Raw genomic sequence first — 23438 nt, 5'->3', positions numbered from 1 at the left:
TCAGTTTCATTCTGGTCATTATTAACATTATCATCATCTGTTTCTTCATCAAAAAATCTTTGAAGGGCTTCTTCTAATTTAAGATACCTCATTCTAGGCATTTTTAAACAACCAGAACATCGAAAGGAATGAGTGAAAAAGGAGATTGACTACCCGTTTCCTGCTGAACGTTGCGTCAATGCAACACCTGTTTTCCCTTCCTTCCCAACACAAATATAAACATCTTACTGATGTAATGTTCTGATAAACGATGACCTTGACTAAAATTAGATCACTCATAAAGACGGTGATTGTTTCATAAAATATTTTCAGCAAAAATACCTGGTCGAAAATTTTGCTTAAAGTATGACAGGGTTAGTAGCGGTCCTTATAAGTGCTTATAAGTCCTTATATTTGAAAATAAAATATAAAGGCCCTTATATGTGCTTACTTTTTCTTTAAAGCCCTTGTTTTTTTGGTTTTAGTGCTTATTTTTTGCTTTTAGTGCTTTTTTTTAATGAACGCACTATTTGTCCCCGTACCAAAGCCGAAACTAAATAAACAACTTTTCTTCCTAATGTGGAATTTCAGATGGTGAATCATACTCCCGGAAATAGCTTTTCCCCTTTCTCTGCATTAACATAACCTTTGGTGTGCACGAAGAGTACAGACAGGTGCCCGTCGTTGGTCAAAGAATTGCAAAAGCTGTAGAAAATTCCGGTACGTTCGGCATTCATTTCCGCCCACCCAAACACTAAACACGTTTGAATTTCTCTCAAGATCTTAATAATTTGCATTCTCATTCCGCTTGTTCAGTTCATATTCGGGTTTATTATGATTGTTAGGCTTATATTATGAGCATATGTATGAATGTTTATAATAACATAGTTGCAGTAACTGCTGAAGTATAGTAAACTTCCAAAAATGGTTGTGTTTTAACACAGATTAGCTTTCTAAGGAATAATATTCGGAATGGCTTAAATAAAGGGAAAGTAATCGAATAGTCAAAACAATTTCATTCTTTTGGCCAATACATTATACAGTATGAAGATTGGGAGGTTCTCCCCTTTCTCCGCAAAATCTCGAATATTGAAACCATTGCAGTTCGCTGCAAAACAAGTGATGGATTCTTTTTTTGTCACTTTCCAATCTGGATTGAATAGGACTAAAAGTTCTGCGGTCTACCAACCCAAGCGAAGAATGATTCTATTCCGGAAATTTAACGCTGTCTGTTGAAAATTAGAATGAAAAACACCCCAGTTATTTATTTCTTTATTCTCCCAATACCGGCAGCTGTTGATTCCGATTGCGTAATATCACGTAGGGAAGAATTACGGCACACGTATTGCGCAATAACGTTTGCGATATTTTGCAGAGATAATTAATTTTGATGTTCTGTCCGAGATTTGTTTATGAAGAAGTAGTAAAAGAGTTTTACTGTGCTTGCTAAGCAGAATATTTTTCAGTTCCATTGGTTTATTTTTATATGATGCACATATTGAAATGTGAAAAGCACTTATTTAGCGAAAAAATCTAAAGAGTGGCTACAGTCTACCCCCCCCCCACACCGCTCCTCTCTTTTAAGTTGTGCTCGACTGTCCGAATATTCGCCAATTTCCAAGTATGCGGGTTAGTTAAGCTTTTACTGTTAAAGGATGACTGCATGAAGCAAATTTCTGTCTTCTGATTTCAGAAATGTTCCTCTTTTTTACTTAAATTACTTTGCTTGCAATATCTGTTAAGGGAAAACTGATATACAATGAAAATTTAGAAAATGCTCAGAATTTAGATTTAAATTATTTAAATATTAATATGAGTGGAAAAATAAATTGTATTTATTATTAGGTTCCAAGCGAATACAATAAATATGCCTTATTATTATTTATTTTCTCTATTTTGAACTGAAATTTCATCATTAAATCTTGTAATATAGTTTAGTTCTGCATAGTTTTTTTTTTCTTTCTCTCATTGTAAACTAGTTCTGTAAATTGAATTGTTGTTTAAAATTAAAAAAAAAAAAAAAAGTAATTGTTTTCCATGGTTGAGGTAATGCTTTTTCTCTCTTAATAAATACTGCATTTCTCATATATTAAATTACAAGTCTAATTTTTAAGGTTATGCAGTTGTGTATAATGTAATTAGACAGGTGCTTATTTTTTTTCTTAAAATATGCTTGAAAAGTGCTTATAGGTGCTTATTTTTTTAACTAAAATATGGCTATGAACCCTGTATGAGATTAATTATTATAAACAAAATGATTGTTGAAGACAAATATTTTTTTTACAGAAGTAATCTTCATAATATTTCCTACACAAAATCATCTGCTGGTATAAAATATCTTAGGTAGTTATATTTATATACTCATTTATTTTGACCATTGCGTCAACGCAACACCAGCGGCTAATGGGTTAAGTCCATAGTTTCATCTTTGTTTTACACTAGGTAGATACGTAATTAAAATGTCTGCTTCTTGATTTTGAGAACACAAAAGCTGAAGCATGATCTACTTCATTTTATATTCATCTTTTATAAAGAAGTATTTTCAGTTAATTTGCCTTGAACCACTACTTTGTTTTGGTTATTTTTATCCAAACTCTAAATGCTTGACTGTCGGCTTTAATTTCTATAACTTTGCCAGTCAGATCATCTAATCCTAATTCTTCAAGTAAATTGATGTACCATTTAATTTCGCATGCACATTCACAAAATACCAAAAGGAATGTAGTAGACAAAGCAGCTGTTCATTGCATTTCCAATTTATGAAATTTTTTCGTAATTTAATAAAGTAACCTCTAAATGATTTTCTGTCCTCAATAGTACACCAGCTTGCATCTGAAGTAGCATTCTGTTGTCTGAAGTATATATTAAACGTACATTGTATATTCTTTTAATGTATTTATTTAGCCCCTTCACGGCTTTCTGATATTTTTCTGTACAATTTTTACTGTATTTTGACAAATTACTAACAGTGAAAGCGAGGCGTTGTCCCTGCTGCTAAGTACATCAATGAATCTAATGTTTCGCATATTTTGTTTTTGAGTTTGGTAGACATGAGACTACCATCAAGATTTTTCGCCCATTATTCCTGCAGTCTTGACAAGTTAACATTCATTCCTTTTAAAGTTTTTGAAAATTTATTTATATTGTTTTCTTAACTGAAATATGTTTTTCAAAATTCTTGCCTGGTGTGAATTCCTAAAAATTCGTGTGTTTTATTGATTTCTTATAAGGTATATGATTTGGAAAGTTGAGAAATGAAATCATATGTACTGAAATTTGAGTTCCTAATAATCATTAAGTCACCAATATATATTACTATGATGAAATAATCGATCTTATCTTTATAAGTGCGTGGATGTGGATCTGATTTTAATCCTGTCAAATGCTTTTTCTTAAGAAGTTGACATAATTCTTCATACCAGCATTTTCCTGATTCTGGTAATCCATTATAAATTTGTTCACAAGATACAAGATATAGTTTGTTAGGATCCAAGTTAAGCCCAAATAGTAGTCCCATGTAAATTGGATGATTTAGAGGTCCATTTAAATGTGATATTTTTATATAAAAAATCTTATTTTGTAGTTTCCATAAACTAAATCAATAACAGTGTCCTAAAATTTTCCAAATCTCATTGTTGGGTTAAATTTGTCTTCATAGTCAGTTCCTTAAATCTGGTTGCTGCTAGGCTTGCTTTGTAAACTGTTTCTAAATTATCCATTTCTTAATTTGTAGTGAATATTGAATGGCATTTAATAACCTTCATAGTAGGTTCAACTAATTGTTAGGTATGTTGAATATAGGTTTCTCAAATAATTCCCAGACTTCATTAACCTCTATTGAACTGTTCTGTCATTTAATTTCATCAAAATTCACTTTCAGCAGATTTCACAGCTTTGTTTATGTAATTCTTCATTTGTACTGTATAGTACATTATATTTTAATTTTCTGATGACTTCACGACTTTCACTGGTACTGCATTACAGAATTTTTATGATTATTTCCAGGTTCTTCAGTTACTTAAGGGGACTCAGTAGTTGGCATTTACAGTGAATTGTTTTTGTAGTGTTCATCGTGTGTTTGATGGTAAAATTTCCTCAGAATCTTGATATGTTACATCATCATAGTCCTAATAATTGTAATCAACTTTGCTCTGGTCTTTGTCAGTTATTCTTCAGTTGTTTTCATTGCTATGAGTTTGTTCATTGTAGAAAATAATAAGTTGTACTATTTAATTTTTATTGAATTTTAAATCAGTTTACTTCAATTAAAGGTGAGTGAGTTTCCGGTTATTAAATCTGACCTCTCTCACTTCTTGAATTTCATTTAGTTTGGGAATATAAGTTTTCTAGAGTTTTTCCTCTTTGGGAGCATAAAACGTAGACCCTAGTAAAGACAAGATAATGAATTTCTGCTGTATCTTGAAAACAGATGACTGCTGATGGAGGTTATAATGACTTTTTTTTTAATTTTATCTAAACTGAACAGAACATGCACACACTTGGGGTTCCCAAACTAATCACCACTTGCGGCTAAGTAATTTAGTCACAATAAAAGAAAGTGTGTTATTATCTCGATGGAAAGCTGATTAGGTGCCTTAAGAAGGATGGATAGAAGTGAAAACAAATATATTGCTTTATCTCTTGGTGATGGTAAGAGTTAAAAAAAAATGGGGGAATGTAATCAAGTTATTTTGTAGTAAACCTGATGACTAAAGTGCATTCGATTTTCTATCTACTTTAAAGAAATTGAAATTCTCTAATTAAACAATGCTTTGCTGTCATGGTTTAATCAAGTCAGTCAATGGATTTAACCACTGGAATCGTTGCGACGCTGGTCCTGAATGGGTTAAATCACAGAAGATGTTCAAAAGTCTTTCCATTCGCTGCCATGCAGGCTTCACAATGTCGATGCCTCAATTCACGATCCTGTTCAAAATGGGCAGGTTTGTCATGGATACATGCTGCCACTTCCACGATCCTTGCAATGAGATCCATGTCCAATGTTCCTGTCATCTCATACACCATTGACTTGGATGTAACCCTAAAGGTAGAAATCCTAATGGGGAGATTGCAGTGGCCATGTGATTGGTCCACCTTCACCAATCCAGCGATCAAGATATGTCCTAATTCAGAAGTCAAACAACAAAAATCAGCGTTAATTTACAAAATTTTCACAGGACTAGTTTCGATGGTTTTGCAGCTGAAGATGATGGTTCGGTAAAACCATCGAAACTAGTCCTGTGAAAATTTTGTAAATTAACGCTGATTTTTGTTGTTTGACTTCTGAATTAGTATTTATTCGGCGTGTGATTGTGTCTTAATTCAAGATATGTCCTATTGAGATATTACCACATAGTGTTGCTAAAATGTGCAGGTGCTTCATCATGCAGAAACCAAATGTTTCAGCATATTTAACATATAAATGTTCATATTCAGCGAAACTCTTTCCACAAAATGTCCATGAAGAACTGAGTTATGAAACTGAATCATCTTCTGCAGCGTCTTCCCCTGACATGATCAAACTTCCTACTCTCCCATAAGTCTTCAAACATACCCCTCTAGCAGTGAGCGTTTGCATTTTTGGACACAAGTTCTTATGTAAATCTCATTAGTCATGGTATGACAGACGAACACTTTAAGTTTGGCAATGACCTTTTGAGGCACCCTGTATATATAAAATCTTCATTATCTCTCTCTCTCTCTCTCTATATATATATATATATAAGAGAATATAAAATTCAAGTATGCAAAACTTTAAACCAAACAAAATGTCACTTAAATATTTGAAAGCTTCCTATCGTTGTTGTGGAATAATTTGCAAAAGTGAAATACAAAAGAAAAAGACAAGTTATCTGGTCTCTATACTTTTAATAATGGGGCACATTTCTCTTCAGAATCTTAAAGCAGCCATTTAAGTGAAGACATTTTTCCTTGACTTTTGAAAATAATTATAAAATTATTACTTTTTTCTCTTAGCTGTTTATCACTTTAACCCCTTAATCTACAATGACGAGCATAGCCCGCGTACGATGGTCGGGCCAAACCTAACTTTCACGGGCATAGCCTGCGTACGGTGATCGGGCCAGAAGTAAATATTACGTGGAATATTTGATACGCAATGACTGTCTGATGCAATAATTGTGGTAGGCATAAGTATTACAAAATGTTTATTTATACAAAACTCCAAAATACAAAATTAGTAATCTGTAATGGTATGACATATTTCAAAGCATTCTGGTACATGTAACAGAACTTTACACTTCTTACGCTCGTGTTCTATGTGGATTTTCTCGTACTTGATCTGCATACTGATTCGTTTCGGTTACAATATTGTTCCAATATATGTCATCAAATATTAGATTAAATATATCGAATTCTCCTCTACTTCCTCCTAATTGACATAAGGCTTCCTCTCTTATGTCAGGAGTCATCTTATAGTCCCAGATTTTTGGACTATTTCTTATTTCTTTCCAAAGCCAAGACTCTGGTAGTTGATCGTCATTGGATGTATCCTCAATAATTATTCGCCTATACTTTCTTCGAAAATTGCATAATTCGGCATGTTTACGATTGCCTGGATTAGCATGTTACACAAATCATGCAAATGTTCTGAATGCTGCGTGAGCTTGTATACAATTTCGGCCCAACATCTTCGAATCTAAATCGTAGGTTAAGAGGTTAATATACAAAGTTTTACCAAACAGAATAAAGAATTCTTGCCAGTTGCAACCCCTTCAGTTGAATTTACATTTTCTTGTTCCATAGCAAATCAGAAAGTTTCATTCTTTATTTTTCTTGTCAGTTCAAAAATTAGTGAAGCAGTTACTTGAACTCTCTTACTTCTAATATGGCAATGATATTTGTCCTTAGCATGTTGCTGTGCACTATTCTCCATAGGATAGTAGCAACTGCAATGTTTAGCAGGAGTTTGAACTGTAAGCAATAATTAAAATTGCATTTCGTCGATGTAAAAATCCAAATCTTGATAAGACCGTTTAAAAGGTTTTTTTAATTAATTATATTACAATTGCATCTATCAAGTAACTTTTACTTTGTAACTATGGAGTCTTATTTTATACATACTGTTCTGTATTAGTTTACTATATTTTTGGTCTCTAACTGCTTCACTAATATTTTGTCTTAACACTGCATTGGAGAATTTCTTTCAAATTTATTGAAAATCAGATTTAAATTAAAACATTAAATTTTGCATTTTTTATGTTTTGGCATAGGAGGTTTGTTCAGACAAGAGTTATGAAATGTGATCTGTTGAGTAATTGGTGATTTTATGAAGAGAGACTAATTTCCCTTAAAAAGTCGGGATCTTTCTTTGGAATGTGCTGAAGTTTTCTTGTAAAATGTTTTTATATTTAAGCATTTTTTATTAAATTTTTACTTTTGTACTTTTTGCTTTTTTTCCTCCGTATTTGCAGAAAACATGTTTCTGTGCTCTGTTCATTTATAGCTAATAACAGAGAAATTTTTCTTGTTAATGTTTCTTAGAAGTTTACTGATGCACTAGGCATTGGTCTGCATATATGCATGCATTCTTGGAAAGCGATTGATTTTTTGTCTCATTTAGTCATACCTGTAATAATAATGGGGCAAATGCAGTTTTGAAGTGATGAATTGCCAATTATGGTTTCTTTTATGGGTTTCATTTTGATGACAGATTTACCTTCTCTTGTAAAAAAAAATTGTATCTGCTTCTAAATTACAGTTCCAAATTTTCATATCTTAAAATTTTAATTAACAATGATTTCATGTGAAGCAATGTTTGATGAATATCTGTAGTAATTTTAATTTATTTAAATATTTTTTTCTAGATTCCCGAGTTTGCTGTCTCTTGATATCATGTCAGAAGCAGTATTTTTGAGATAATAAATTTTATTTATCAGTTTACCACTTATTCATGGCTAGCATGAAATAAGTATGTACCTTTGAAATAAGTATTCATTAAAACAAGTAATATAGCTGTAATGAAAAGAATTTAATTTATTTAATACTCAGCATTTGCTAAAATGTGACAATGATTGGGATTTGCAGACAGATTTGCTTAGTTTGCCTTCTGTGTTGACAGGACTGAGAATCCAGACACCGCTTTCACAGGACTCAGAATAGTGTAAAAAGCAGCATTTTTATCACTGATGCAAAAATAACAAGACTAGTGTTGCCAGTTTGTTTCTTTAAGTGCTGATTCTTATATTATAAAGCATGTTTTATAGACAGTTCTTGGTGGGCATGTCATATCACATTTGTCTTGTTTTTCCCCTATAAGTTGCCATCCAGTGTTATGCGACAAAGAGAAAATATGCATCCTTGAAAACAAATTTCTCGCTACTGACATTTCTCGTTATATTCCCCCTTTTTTTAAAAAAATAATTTTGAAATATCACTAAGAGATGGCATAGCTAGTCCTACTTTCAACATATTGTTTATAGTGAGATTTCCTGCCTTGAATGGAAGACTTAATCATTTCGTATTTTCTGGTATTTTGTTTTAGTTATTGTTGCATGTCAAAGTAGCTTTTATGATGAATTCAGAGTGTGGATCCAAGGTCAATGAATAACATAGCCAGTATTTTTTTTATAATGTAAATATTAAAATAATCTGTAATAAATTATTTTAATGTGGTTTTTGCACTCTGATGGCCAAGAAAAAAAGTTTCTTAAGCTTTTTCATGGTAATGTTGGAGAACACCTTTTCAAAACATTTTTTATGTATTTTTAATAAAGCTTTTAAGTAGGTATTTATCTTAAATACCTCAAAGCAATAGATTTGATATATGTAATATAAAATTGTGGATATTGCAGGGAAAACTGGAAATCAGTGAACGAGATATGTCATATTATGAGACCACCAGTAGGTAAAACAAAAAACTGCTTACTGGCAAAAATATTTTGCATTTTTTGAATTCAGACTAAAACATACATGAATTTTCATCATAAAAGAAACTGCTTTTTTTTGGTGGGGGTCAGAATTCAAGAAAATATCTGACCAAGAAGGGTTTATTTATTTTGATATATTTTCTTTATACCAGAGTTTGCACAGAAATTTTTCATGTTATTATTGTGGAGAAAATAAGAGCTGAATTAACATATTCTTGAACTCCACAATTTAGAAATCGAAGGATAAATGATCAGAATAAACGCAATATATGATGTCTTTTAAAATTTCATTTTATTTATTTAGCATCTAATTTAATTTATAGTAAAATAATTTTCTTCAAGATTTATTCATATAAGTATATGGTTTGATTTTTCTATGATAATTTGCAAAACCTAATGCTTATGTTTGAATGATAATAATTATGGAATAAAAATTATCTGCTCATAGGAAAATGTAAATGAAATTTTATATTTTCTGATTATCCTCACCTCCATCGAAAAGTAACAAAAAGTTTTTATGAGGGAATGTAGTAAGTCACAAAAATAGTTTCGTGGCAGTCTACAATATTGTCAAAAGTATCTGTGGTTACACAGGTATGCACAGAATACGTGAATTTGCACTTTTGAAATTTAACTGTTAATTTTTCTGAGTAGTGCTTCCTTTTGCATTGAGCCAGCGGCCGAGCGGTAAAGTCGCTGAACACTGGTAGTTGGGTCCGAGGTTTGAATCCCGTGAACGGGCTGGCTGCATGGGTGTTTTCGTGGTTTTCCCCATGTGTAACGTGTATACGAGCCAGTTTCCATTAGAAAGTCCTCCACGAAAGCATCCCTCCCCTTAGGCAGATATCCCTCGAGGCTTTGCCATAATTAAATAACCTAACCTAACCTTTTTGCATTGAGTATATTTGCTTTTCTTGTAGCAAATCTTAATGGGACTCTAAGGCTTGCTGTCTGTTGAAAAAGAAAGCATAGTATTTCTGCAGAAATCTAGAATTCTGCCTGTCATGTTGCTTCATTTTGGTTCTTTACATTTCTGTCATCCGTGGTCGTAATCCAATAATGGAACTTCTTTCACACATTATTTTATTTATATGTAAGATGTAATTAATTATGTTACAAGATATTTACATATGTTTAACATTAATTGGTGTGAAAAGAAGAAGTGTATGCCTGCATACTATTGTGCAGTTCTTTTAAAACTTACGGTGAGTGCACATCTGGGATAATCACACAGTCACCCCCGCCCAGCGTTGTCCAAACCCTGACTCCTCTCCTGTGGCAATCAATCGCCAGAGGGAGTTGTTCAAGCTTTTTATCTCGAATACAAGAGGGAAGGAAGGTATCAGACATTACACCCACCACCTAAGATTGTAATTGGTGTGCAAACCCAAGATCACATATCTGATAACCGTTTGATACATTCAAATATATCATCAATTCATATAAATTTCATGAATAATTTTTCATACAGTACAAATTTCTGCTTTGATCATTACAATCATCAATAATAGATTAATCGCTATTATCTATATAAAATACATAAAAAAATGTTCTAATCACCAATAATAGATTAATCACTATTATCTATATAAAATACATGAAAAAAATGTTCTAATAATTCATAGATATAATAGCAAATATATCATACCACTAACTCAGCATAACATGCCTAAACATAAATACCAAAGCATGGAATATTAAAAATTCAATTAAAATATACTTAACACAATAACCATATGAGAAGTCTTATCTCCTTTGGACCTGTAAAATATAAAAGGTAGATATGGTTATTTAATATAACAAAAATAGCAATAAGAGGTATGTATTTTTGTCATGGTTTTAAGCTTTCACTCAGTGTTTTTAGTCAGATATTGAATAAAAACACTTATTTCAATATAGTTCACAGAGTTCAAGTCGCACAGAACCACATAAAGTGCCCACTTAGTCCAATGTAAATCACTTAGTTCACCATTAATGTCACTTAAAATCACAAGAGTTCACACAATGATGGCACCTATAATCAGGAGGACTACCGCACATCAGTCATGTAGAGGTAATCGAGACAAAGTATCAGCATTATTTAGTCCCAGGCAATGACAGATAGTTATGTTGTATTTCTGGAGCACTAATGCTCGGCGTTGAAGCTTGGATGACTGAGGAGCGTTTTTAGTGATAAATGCGAGAGGATTATGGTCAGTGATCAATGTCCAAGGCTCAAATTTCTTCAAACTCCATATCACTGCAAATGCCTTTTTCTCTCAACTATTGGCCATACCTGTTGAGGTTTTGTTAATTTTTGGCTTGCATAGCTGATAGGACATAATTTCCCTTCACTGTATTGTGATAAACAAGCACCAATGCCCGTTAATGACGCATCTGACTGTATTACGAAGGGTTCTCCAAGCTTGGGTATATAGAGATTAGTAGTCTCCACTAGCGGTCTCTTCAATTCTAGAAATGCTTTCTCATAAATCTCAGTCCAAGGAAGTTGTTCAGGAACTCCTTTTCTGGTTAATTCGGTGAGTGAGTATGCAATCTCAGCGTAATGTGAAATATATTCCCTATAATAATTGCAAAGTCCCAATAAACTTCTTAATACTTTCTGCATTTGTGGTCACAAAAGTTTCTTGATAGCTTGAATTTTTTCTGGATCCATCTGATGCTTTCCTGAATCAACAATATGTCCTAAGTATTTGATCTGAACGAATGAGCACTTTTCTAAATTAACTGTGAAACCTAATTCCTCTAATTTCGATAGTGTAACTTCTAGGTGATGCAAATGAGACAGCTAATTGTTTGAAAATATGTCTATATCATTGATGTAAGCGCGAGAAATGTCTCTATGTTTTGACAAAGCTCTGTTCATTACGTGCTGAAAAGTTGCAGCAGAGTTCTTTAGTCCAAATGGCATAACATTCAAACAATATCGAGCACGATGTGTTTTAACCCCTTAACTGCCGCGGGCGTATATATACGCCTTGCTCAGCCGATGCGTTAACTGCCCCAGGCGTATATATACGTCCTTCCAAACTGCTATCATTTGCTTTGCGCTGCTACACCTAAAATTATTCGCAAAGTTAACGCATCGGCTGCGCATCTGGGGCAGTTAACGCATCGGCTGAGCAAGGCGTATATATACGCTCGCGGCAGTTAAGGGGTTAAATGAAGTGAGTTCCTTACTCTGCTTTTCCATAGGTATTCCCCAATATCCTTTCAACAAATCGAGAGTTAATAATAATATTTGCTCTTCCAATACAATACATCAGATCATGTACGTTTTCCATTAAAATCATCTGTTTTTATAACACCATTTAATGACCTATAATCAACGAAGAGTCTTAACACTTCCATCTCTCTTATACGCACACACGATTGGATGTGTGATCTTAGCTTCACTTTTTTTTTATTAATCCTAATTGTAACAGTTCTTCGATTTGATCGTCTACCTGCAATTTTAATGACTTAGGAATTCTATATGTATATGGTTTCTTCCGTTCTGAACCAGATATTAGTCTGATTCTGTGCTCTCCTACATTAGCTATTCGAATTTCACTTGAGAATAATTTAGGATACTTGTTTAGTAATGTCTTAATTTAGAGCTCATTTTTTTGAGGTTGTCCACTGACTCTTCTGTATCAGCACTGTTAATTTCTCTCCCATGGTCTTGCCTAGAGACACAGTTTCATTGACAACAAAAAATTAATCAATGCCAAAGCTCCCCAAACTTTACCTGCAACATGGTCTAACTACAATTTCCCTCAGACTGAAGTCATGGTCCTTGTGTTCAGGCACATAGGAGTCGCAGATTTGCTAATGAGAGGTGAGCTACTAAAAATATTTAAACGATATTTCTAGATGGCTCTGAGTCAAAATGTGTCACAGATTGCCTCAAATGATTTTGAAAATCATTTATTGTTGATTTGAGTGTTTATGATTCGAGACACTGTTCACCATTCAAAATGTTTTTTTGTTCAGAAAATTTGTTCATGAACTGAGGTTCACTGTAATTCTGCACATGGTTTAGGTGATCTAGTAGAACGTTCTCTATTTCTTTAATCCTATCACTTGGAAATGGAATTGGATGAATTTCTCCAAATTCATTCTCATTTTTAAATACTACGCCCACTGCTTTAATTCTAGGAGTGTACTTTTGAATTTTATTTATGTGTGTGTTTCAAATTTTCCCATCTGGTAACTTAACTTGATAAGAATGCGGCGGAGTGTGTTGAACTATCTCACCGGGCCCTGTCCATTGTGTATATATTTTATTAGTGGAATCTGGATTAAGTAGCAGTACTTGCTCTCCAATGTCAAATTTCCAAACAGAGGAACGTCTGTTAAAATATTCGGCATAGGCTGTCTGCTTATCCGGAGCGGTTAAAGAAGCTTGTTCCGCTGCATTCTCTAATTGTATTTTCAGATCTTATAGATATTTCACAATGGATTGTGAGATATTGGCTGGTAAAAGGTATATCTCTCGCCCAAGATGACTTTAAAATTGCCAGAGGTCCACAGGCTTCTTTTCCATTTAGAAGTTTAAAAGGCGACACTCCTGTAGTACAGTTTGGAACCTCTCTATAAGCAAATAGAAATGGAATTTGTTTGTCCCATCCTCTTTTTGGGGTCTTCTCATATTACAAGATGTAACATATTCTTAAGGACTCTATTCCATCGTTCTATTAAACCATTGCTAGCTGCATGACCTGGACGTGAAAATCTTGGAGATGCCCTGATTCTTCTAAGAAATTCCTGGGTTAATGCCGAAGTAAAATTAGTTCCCTGATCGCTTGCTACTATATTTGGTACTCTTGTCCTAGAAAATATTTGCAATAGTGATTCACACATATGCCTAGCACTCAAAGAAGTTGTAGGCCATCGTGTATGCTGATCCATCACACTTAACACATATTTATGTTCTCGACATGATGGTAGATCGATAGGACCAATAATATCCATGTTCACGACTTTGAATGGCAAATCTGGTCTGTACACTGGGGTTATGGGTGCTCTTTTGTGTATTCTTTCAGAATTTCTCAGCTGGCAATTCTCACAAGATTTACAGTACTTCGCAATATCCTTAACCATAGAAGGCTAATAGAAGTTATATCAAATCCGCCCTTTGGTCTTCTTAATTCTTAAGTGTGCACCAAAGACTGATACATGTGCTAATTGAAGAACTTTCAAACGTCTTTTCGTGGGTAATACCAGTTGAGATACCTTTTCACCTGAAACTTTGTCATTGTGATATATCAAACTGTCAATTTAAAGAAAATTGCCTTTCCTTAAATTTGACCTGACAGTCTGTATCGTCACATTTCCTTTGTTCTTCTTTCAATTTTTCCCTTTCAGATTTCTCTGCCTGTGATGTTGTTTCTTTAATTTCTTCATTATTTACCTTAATATTAGCCGATAAAATTCTGTCGTTTTCGCTGTCTAACGAAGGTGTTCCCATTAAATTTAAATTCTGGCACTGACCTCCATCATCTGTTGTCTCGGAGTTCAGTCTCTTTTCGACTACTATCCCTTTATCTGATTTTTCTGAATCTCTAAATGTTAACAGTGTAAAGAGGTTTTCATATTCCATCTCCATCATTTTTAGTACATTGTTAGGAATTAACCCTTGCTCTTTCAGTTTATCTGTGACAGCTACAACGACTTCTATAGGTGTTAATGTAATGCTTCTACCCTTATTTACCAACATAAGTCTTAATTAACTTGGCTCTTATTTCTTCCCCGAAAGCTAACTCAAGGTGATGATGCCATAATCGTCATTTACATTAGGGACATTTTCTGGTCTTAGGATGGTTATCTGGGTTCCGCTGTCTTCGATACATTCTATCTCCGTTCTATTCACGTTTACTGTAATAAATCTCAGGGGCTGAATAACTTCTGATGTGTTTATTTGTTTACGATGACTCCCGAAGTTGGCGAAATCACCTTCGCAATTACCACGGTGTTCTCCCCCCCCCCCCGGGTGGAAACATTTTTTTTTCTGTTTGGTTAACCTTCGGAGGACTGTTCTGCACTAAGTGCATTTGGTCGCCACAAATATAGCACTGGTTTGTGTGAAGGCCATGTGGCTTATCAGAGGAAGTTTTCCCCTTCCAGCTGCTTCTAGTTTGGGAGTGGCTATGGGGTCTTCTCCCCTGGGTTTGAATCATTCTCTCTGCGTTAGTAATTCGAAACTGTTGACCAGGAAATGTGTTTGCATCGTTTACTGCCTGCGTAAGCATCTTTCCTTTTGAAGATAAAGATCGCTTTCTTTAGCTAAATCTATTGGAGTGAACCAGTTATTCCCTTGACGTATTTTTATATGGGCTGCTGTTTCGCTATCTAGTAATTCCATCAATTTGTCTGCTACAATTACTTCATTTATAGTTTCAAAATCTTCAACATTTATTAATTTGCAATAGTAATTCTATGTCGCTCTTAACCTTGAGGCAAACTGCATATGGGTTTCATTTCTGAACCGTTTAGCTTTTCTAAAATTGTCTAAGCATGCATCTGCCGTAGGTTCAAACTCCCTTAAAATGATTGACTTTACCCATTCGTAATTACACATTTCTTCACTTTTAACATAGGTTAACAGATTCTTTGCCTTTTCTCCCAAAATATAAAGTAATATATTTACTTTCATTTCGGTAAGGATGTTCTTAATTTCAAAAGAGGTGAAGAATAAATTCCAGGTTTCTGCACATTGTGGTACAGGAGTTGTCAACGCCTGAACACTTTTTATCATTTCTTCTAATGCTAATGTTCTTTCTATATCGAAATTGCTACTTGTATTACTTTGGATATGAGCCAGTTCTAATTGATTATCATGCACTAATTTTAATTTCTCTAGTTCCAGAGTTTGATCCTCGCGTTTAAGCCTATCTGAGACTTTACTCCTTAAAATTTCTGTAACGAATGCCAGATCAATCTTGCCAACCAGTGGCCGAGCAGTAAAGTTGCTGAACTACTCCTTAAAATTTCTGTAACGAATGCCAGATCAATCTTGCCAACCAGTGGCCGAGCAGTAAAGTTGCTGAACACTGGTAGTTCTGTCCGAGGTTCGAATCCTACGAACGAACGGGCTGGCTGCATGGGTGTTTTCGTTGTTTTCCCCATGTGTAACGTGTATACAAACCAGTTTCCCTTAGAAAGTCCTCCACAAAGGCATCCCTCCCCTTAGGCAGATAGCTCTAGTGTGCTTTGCTGTAATTAAATAAACCAAACCAGATCATTCTCACATTCTGAACTTTGTAAAATAAGTTTTCTTAAATCCGCTACTGTTGGGTTAGGAGGAACAGCCTCACGTTATTCTTCCATGACAAATATTAAATCTTCTTTTGTTAGTCCTATTACAGCAAACATTTTATCTTATTTTCATGCAATAAAAGAAATCAAAAAGTCAGGTAAAATTAATGCCTACCTCTTATCCTCTTATCACCACAACGACAAAATGACCCCACTACTGACACCATTTGTCGTATTGTTTCGTTTTGCTTCTTTGCATTTCTGTCATCCATGGTCATAATCCAATAATGGAACTTCTTTCACACATTATTTTATTTATATATAAGAGGTAATTAATTATGTTACAAGATATTTACATATGATTAACATTAATTGGTATCAAAAGAAGAAGTATGCGCCTGCATTTTATTGTGCAATTCTATCAAAACTTACAGTGAGTGCATGCCTGTGATAATCGTGGAGCCATCCCTGGCGTTGTCCAAACGCTGACTCCTTTCCTGCGACAATCAAGCACCAGAGGGAGTGCTACAAGCGTTTTTACTCAAATACAAGAGGGAGGGGAGGTATCAGACATTACATTGCCCTAAAATAAAGAATGCAAAATTATATTCCTCCTTCTTAATTTTATGGAAAATGCAATGTAAAAAATTGCATACAAAGTAGTAGAATGTGGGTATAAATTTCTTTGGAGATAGCTATATTTTCTTTACAACAGTTATTCACTGTTTATTATTTGCTGTTGTTCAATGCTAAATTTGTGCAATTCTCTCGATTTTTTTTTACCAAAAGCAGATTGTTGTGTACTTGTAAAGGGCATCAGGATAAAAAAATTATAGAAAAAAGGTATTTCTTGAAAAAGTTATTTGGTTCAATTTGCTACCAGTATTACATTTTTAATTCTATTGGTTGGCTTTAATTTTCAGTGTGCTGCCAATTTGAAAATGGCTGTTGCTTTTGACACATTTGTTTGGTGAAAAAATTAGTGGCCATTTTCTCTTCCAAGTCAGTGCAACTTTTCTGTGGAGATGTAGAAAATTGGGAAGTACCTTAATTTTTCGTAAAGCTGTTTCTTTCTGAGTACTTTGTAGAAAGCTCAAAACCCTAAAAAAAGTGCTAGTTACGTCTTGGGTATCATAGAGACAAGTGTTTTTCCTGTGTAGGGGCAGTGTATGAGCAAACTATTTTTCAGATATAAATTTAACAACTGTTATAGTTTTTATCTTTGTGTTGTGCACATAAATGTAAACATATAAAATTTTCAAAATTAAGTAAATGTGTACTATTTTCTCTTTAATTTTTAGACTCATGACTCAAGAAGGGTTTTGCAGTTTCACTATACAACCTGGCCTGATTTTGGTGTACCTGAATCTCCTGCAGCATTTCTAAATTTTTTATTTTCGGTTCGGGAATCAGGGGCTCTGAATTCTAATGTTGGTCCACCTGTGGTGCACTGCAGTGCTGGTATAGGAAGATCTGGAACATTTTGTCTTGTTGATTCATGCCTTGTTCTGGTAAGTATTAACTATGTAGAATGACAATGAAAATTGTTTTTTAGACTGTCATGCATATAATTATAGTTGTTTGCAAATACGCTTATGACTTAATGCATTCATTGGAAATGGCCAATTGTAGTGGGTCATTTATCTGACGTGCACCAAGTGTGATGTATTTTACTCGTACAAGAATCAGTGTTATCCCAATTTTGATGGAGAAACCCTTGGGGAATGGACCCTAGGTTCTCTCACCCTGCTTCTTCTACCACTAAGCCTCTTGTGACAGTTTTTGCCTTACCAGTATTTTAAGTGCTCATATGATGATCTACTCTTACAAATACCCTGTGGAATAGAAACCCAGGCCTAGCATTATGCCCACACTGTGCTTATCAAGGCATCAAGGTGGCATAATTCTAACTGTTATGAAGCATTTCATTTGCAAGACCGTTTACACATAATTTTTAAAATGTTAACATCATGCACACTGGATTTAATACTTAATTTATCATTCCAGTTTAAAACAATTACAGTACAAAGTCTGAGATCCAGACTCATTGGGACTTCAGCGATCCTGGATTTGGGATTTTTCTGGATATTAGATCACCAGTTTAAATCTAGTAAGATGGCATGTAGTAATTATTAAATTAAAAATGTGAAAACGTGATTTATGAAAAAAGTGAAGCATTTATGATCTAAAAGCTATCAAAATTTACAAAAAAAAAGGGGGGGCGGGGAGCTGAATATGTTTATTTTATTAAACATTTCTTTCAGTGCAAGTTGTTTAAGTTGCTTTGTTTTTGGTGCTAATACTTTCTTTTTAATTCCATAGGCATACATAATTTCTTGTTCAGTTTCTAAGTTCCATTGTTCAAATCCTGTAATTGCTGTGTCGAGAATTCTGACTAACTTGTGAATCAAAATTTTTTGTCACTTTCTTCACTATTGGTAGCAGTATTTTCTGGATCTATAACCATACTACAGATTTCGCCGTCTTGATTTTGATTGATGATTGGGGCATTGTCATTGCAGTGAAAGACTTCTGTTAACTCTTTTTCTTCTCTAAATTCTGCTGCCCAGTGCAGGCATGCGAGTTTTTGTGCCTGTTCTGACTTTATGTGAATAACAAATCAGTTCTTTTTAATTAATATAGCACTAAATGTAATCTTTTGGCATGTGAGTATCATTAACAAAATCTATTTTTAACACATGGAAAGAAATTTTTGTTAAATATCTCCTTGTCAACATTCTTAGCGTATTTAACTTAAATCCGCAATCGGCACCAAACATAATGTCAACAGAAAATGTTACCATACTCTTTGTTATTCAATTACTAATGTAAAAAATATTATTTAGGCATCTCTGCACGAGTCATTACTCAAGTTGTCATGTCTTGATAAACATGTGATGATTAAAGCAAAATATAATAAATGATTTGCCAGGTTGGCATCAAGGATATAAAATATTAATTGGTGTAAAATCAGTAATGTTTCTGTGTAGATTGTTTCGGTTTGAGATGTATGCCAAGCAGATATGCAGCTACGAAGTCAAATTATTGATCACACAAATTTATGCAAAAATGATTATTCCTTCAATAATGAGGTATTTTATTTAGTGTCAAAGTGAGATTAAGAATCAGGACTCTCCGCATGTTTCATTACGAAGTGGAATTGAATGCGCATCCATAAAGCATACCCCCCCCTCAAATAAAATCCTTAAAAAAATGGTTGGTGATGGTTTTGAGGTCCGGATTTTAGATCATTCCAGATATTGGACGTCAGATCTTGAAGTTTGTACTATATTGTTATCAAAGCTGAATTTTGGCAAACCTGTGCTTCTCGCTTCTGAGAATATGCACTGTGCTGTAACCTTCATAGCAGTGCTTAAGTATTACTAGTAGCTCATATGGTAAACTGAATGAAATTCAGCAGTTTATATGGAAAATTCATAAGTTCCATATTATAGTAAACATATATTTGGAGTAAACACTTATGCACTGATGTGAATGACAACACTAATAATTAATATATAATAGTTGAATCTAAATTTAAAAATTATTATTAAGGATGCATTAAGAATGAAACAGTTAGTGTCAGGAGAGGTACCAGAAATGCATGAACTTTGTAGAGGCAGTGAGAAAAATCAAGCTACCCACAAATTTCCGGAAATATAGAATGAAATCGGATGCATTTCGTAACTTGGGCATCTGGAATTATTTTAGTAAGATTTTACAGAGTGAAGATGAGGATTAAGAAAATATGTTTTGACGTAAAAGGTGAGATACATGCATTCTTCCTGTTTAACATAAATGTGAAAACAGAGAAGAGTTCCAGTTATCCAAAAATAAGATATCCAAAGTTGTAATTACATGGATTATTAATTATTTCTATGTTATCCGAAATTAATTTGGTCTTTTGTAAGATTTCAGTTTTTTTTTTTTTTTTTTTTTTGCTTCAATTTAAATAATACGAAGATGTTATATTTTACAATGCATACTTTTAAATAGTTGTTAATTTAATATAGATGAATCTGTACAACACAGAGCCATACCATTTTTGGGCGAGTCAGGCTATTGCCACTAGTGGGGTGCAAATACTACATAAATAAAGATTTTAAAGGTAATAAAAATATTTAGCAGAAACTATTATGAGATTAATTTCAGGTATTAAAATAGATGGCTTGGCTTTGGTGCTGTGCAGGTAGACTTTATTTAAGTGTGTCGTTTGGTTTTCTTTATTAGGACCAGAAATGGTTTCAAACTGTAAAGTGCCAAAAAGGCATTGATACATATTTTAGTATTGATTTTATTATTTTATTATTAGATGGAAGTTAAACATTTTCTTAGTATGCTTTTAATTGGAGAGAAATAAATTAAATGATTTCTTAACATAAAAATTAGTTTTTTTATATACTTTGAGCACAGTAAATGTAAAACCTTGTTCATGTCATTCATTTTAAAGCCTATTGAAACTTCATTTTTGTTTATTTTAGTTCAAATGGAAATTTGTTTAATTAAAATAAAGTTTTAAGTAATTCCACTATTTAACTTTTTCTGAAAAAAAGGGGCATATTTTATATTGCATTACTGGTCAAAAATGATTTGATTTTTCAAGTACATAAGGTTAAAACTTTCATTAAAATAAAAAAATAGCAAAAATATAAAAATCCTATTACATTAAAAGAAATATTTGGTTGTCCAGTTAAAGGCAGCACAGTTATCCATAGTTTTCAAATACTTCAACTGACTCTCTAGGAATTGGCTTTAACAAATTTCTAATAGAAATTTATCTTTTGTTTGAACACGGGGAAGAACTTGAGATTTGTCCCAATAAAAAGAATTCCGCAAAGTTGTATATCTCCCTTAAAATCAGTTTTCTTCTGCTGGATAGTGGCTAAGACTTCACTTCAGTTAATGTGTTTTATAACAGGCAAATTTTCAAGTTATCACAGTGGATTTTTTTAAATTTCTTTAAAAAAGATTCCTTCCTTAATTTTCCTAGTCCTTTTTAAAGATGAATGCAGAAATTAATGTATTTCCATTGTCCATTTCTGCAAATGATAGATCAAAGGAAAACTAGATGTGATAAAGTTAGATAATTAAATTAGGTGTAATTATAGGGTTAGATGTAATTTTTAAATTTATAATAACAAAGGGTGTTGTTTGCCAAAGTGAAATAATTCATGTAAAATAGAATTATTATTTTGGATAAAGTTTTTCAGTTTGGCGTAAATATATATTTCAATTTATAATAATTTTCATTTCATTAATAAAATTTTCTACAGTTGGTTAAATTGTGTCAAAATACAGTTTTAAGTTCATTTTCTTTATGAAATGAAGTAACTTGTACTTTTGGACACAAATTAATATTAGCTTACACTCTTTTGTCACAGGTGAGATTTTAACTTCTTTCATATGTAAGTACCGATGAAATATAATTTTCTTATTTTTATACTGTTTTAAATAATTAGTGTGTCTAGTTAAAAATGTAATACCGTAATTATATTATATTCACTTAACATCTCAAGTAAGAAATACTTTTGCATGGTTTGGTTTTCATTCCTTAAAAGTCCTCCATAAAGTCATTCCTCCTCTCAGATAGTCAGCTGTTTATTTTGTCATATTCAAATAACCCAACCTAAATTAAGAAGTATAATTCTTGAACTAAATCTCTTAATATGGAAATTGGGTCTCTTTAACAGCAGAACTATATTATATGTAAAAACATGACTTAATTTATGGGAAGAAAACATCTAATGAAATAATTTCAGAAGTTTACTTAAAGGAAACTTGTAGAAAATATACAGCATTATAAAGTGATATGCTATTTGTAAAATTGTAATAATTAAAATATCTTATTATAAATAGCTAGAACCTGGTTATGAAAGTTTAGGCATCATTTGTAATGTTATAGAGTAATTAGGTTGTTTCAAAGCAGAAAAAATGAAAAATATGCAATGCCCTCGCCGGGACTCGAACCACAGACCTCTCGAATACGCACCAAGTGTGCTGATACGCCATGAGCTGATAAGCATTACACGACGAAGCCGTGCTAAGAAGGCGAGAGAACTATCTTATATACTCCCCCATTTAAATGGGGACTGGGGTTTTAGGGGACCCAATCGCTAAATCCTGGTGGTGAAAAATCATCATTCACCTTCTTTTATTTTGGGCATCACTGAAGAGGCATTAGGATAGTTTGGAAGCAGGAGAGATGAAAAATGAGCAATGCCTTCATCGGGATTGGAACCATGGACCTCTGAAATACACGTCGAGCGTGCTGACCACTACACCACGAATGCATGCTAAGAAAGCAGGAGAAGTACCTTATAATGTGATGCAAAGCACATGCATAAGAGTAATTAATTAAATTGTGAAAATAATTTTGAAAACTAGCAGAGCACTAGGCAATAAAATGCATTAAAATGAATTCCTTTTTTGCATTATCTTTTAATATTAAAGCCACCGAAGTTGAATTTTATCTACCAAATAAAACTGATTCCTTAAATTAAAATTTCTAAGCAGTGAGACCAAAATTATAGTAAACATTTGATGATGCCCTTGCTTGCACAGTCTTGGTAATACCCACCCACCCCCCAAAAAAATAAAGGAAAAGAAAAATGTCTATTGATTGTCAGTTTGTTATTTCTGTTTGTTCATAGCTTTTTAAATTATGTTTTTATTATTATATTTTAATTATTACTGCTCTCATTAACATCCACATACAATAAACAGTGCTTACCTGAAAATTTAGCAGCAACAAGATACTCATCTAACTAAAAAAAGTGGTCGCCAAAATCCTCAAGGCAGAAAAAACACTTTGCTAAACTAGTGTCCGGATAATACTAGATTTGGTAGAATGTATATGCATTCATCATCAAATATAGTTCCAGGCTGTCTTCGTATCACATCGAGTAAAAACATGCTATTAACTATCAATATTTTTATTAAAAAAATAACTAAAATTGCCAACCATTAGCATAAAAAATAATTTACTTTGAAAGATTTATTGAAACATTTAACAAAGAATTGGATGTGCAAGGTCAGGGTGGGAGAGACAGTAAGATTTTTGGTGACATTAAATGTTTGCTGTGACGTGTGGGTGTCATCTGTACAACATTCACATCCACATCACAATGCAAAGTAGCGTGGTCACAAATGTGAAGAAAATATAACATTGTGATGTTACTGTAACATCTGCTCTATGGGTCTTGAATCATCTTTCTTAGGAAAGTTTACCCTTTTTCATCATTCCATTTTGGAATAATATACTTAAATGTATTACATGACATTACTGACTTCTTGCTACAGTTAGACAATGCTTCATTATATTTTGGTAATGAT

The 23438-nt window shown here is 33.2% G+C and overlaps 1 protein-coding gene across 4 annotated transcripts in view; it reads left to right on the top strand.

Moving 5' to 3' along the window:
• LOC118183393 (tyrosine-protein phosphatase non-receptor type 1-like) overlaps positions 1-23438 on the top strand; it is a 103671-nt gene that overhangs the window by 53167 nt on the left and 27066 nt on the right. For all 4 annotated transcript variants that reach the window (XM_035352908.2, XM_035352907.2, XM_085808417.1 and 1 more), the window contains one exon: positions 17408-17617. In XM_035352908.2, the coding sequence (XP_035208799.1) occupies positions 17408-17617 (210 nt within the window). The remainder of the gene's footprint in view (positions 1-17407; positions 17618-23438) is intronic.

This window comes from Stegodyphus dumicola, chromosome X1, assembly GCF_044657685.1.
Source record: "Stegodyphus dumicola isolate Sdum_Otavi_A_Nest chromosome X1, ASM4465768v1".
Lineage (NCBI taxonomy): Eukaryota > Metazoa > Arthropoda > Arachnida > Araneae > Eresidae > Stegodyphus > Stegodyphus dumicola.
This window is presented reverse-complemented; position numbering and strand designations above follow the sequence as displayed.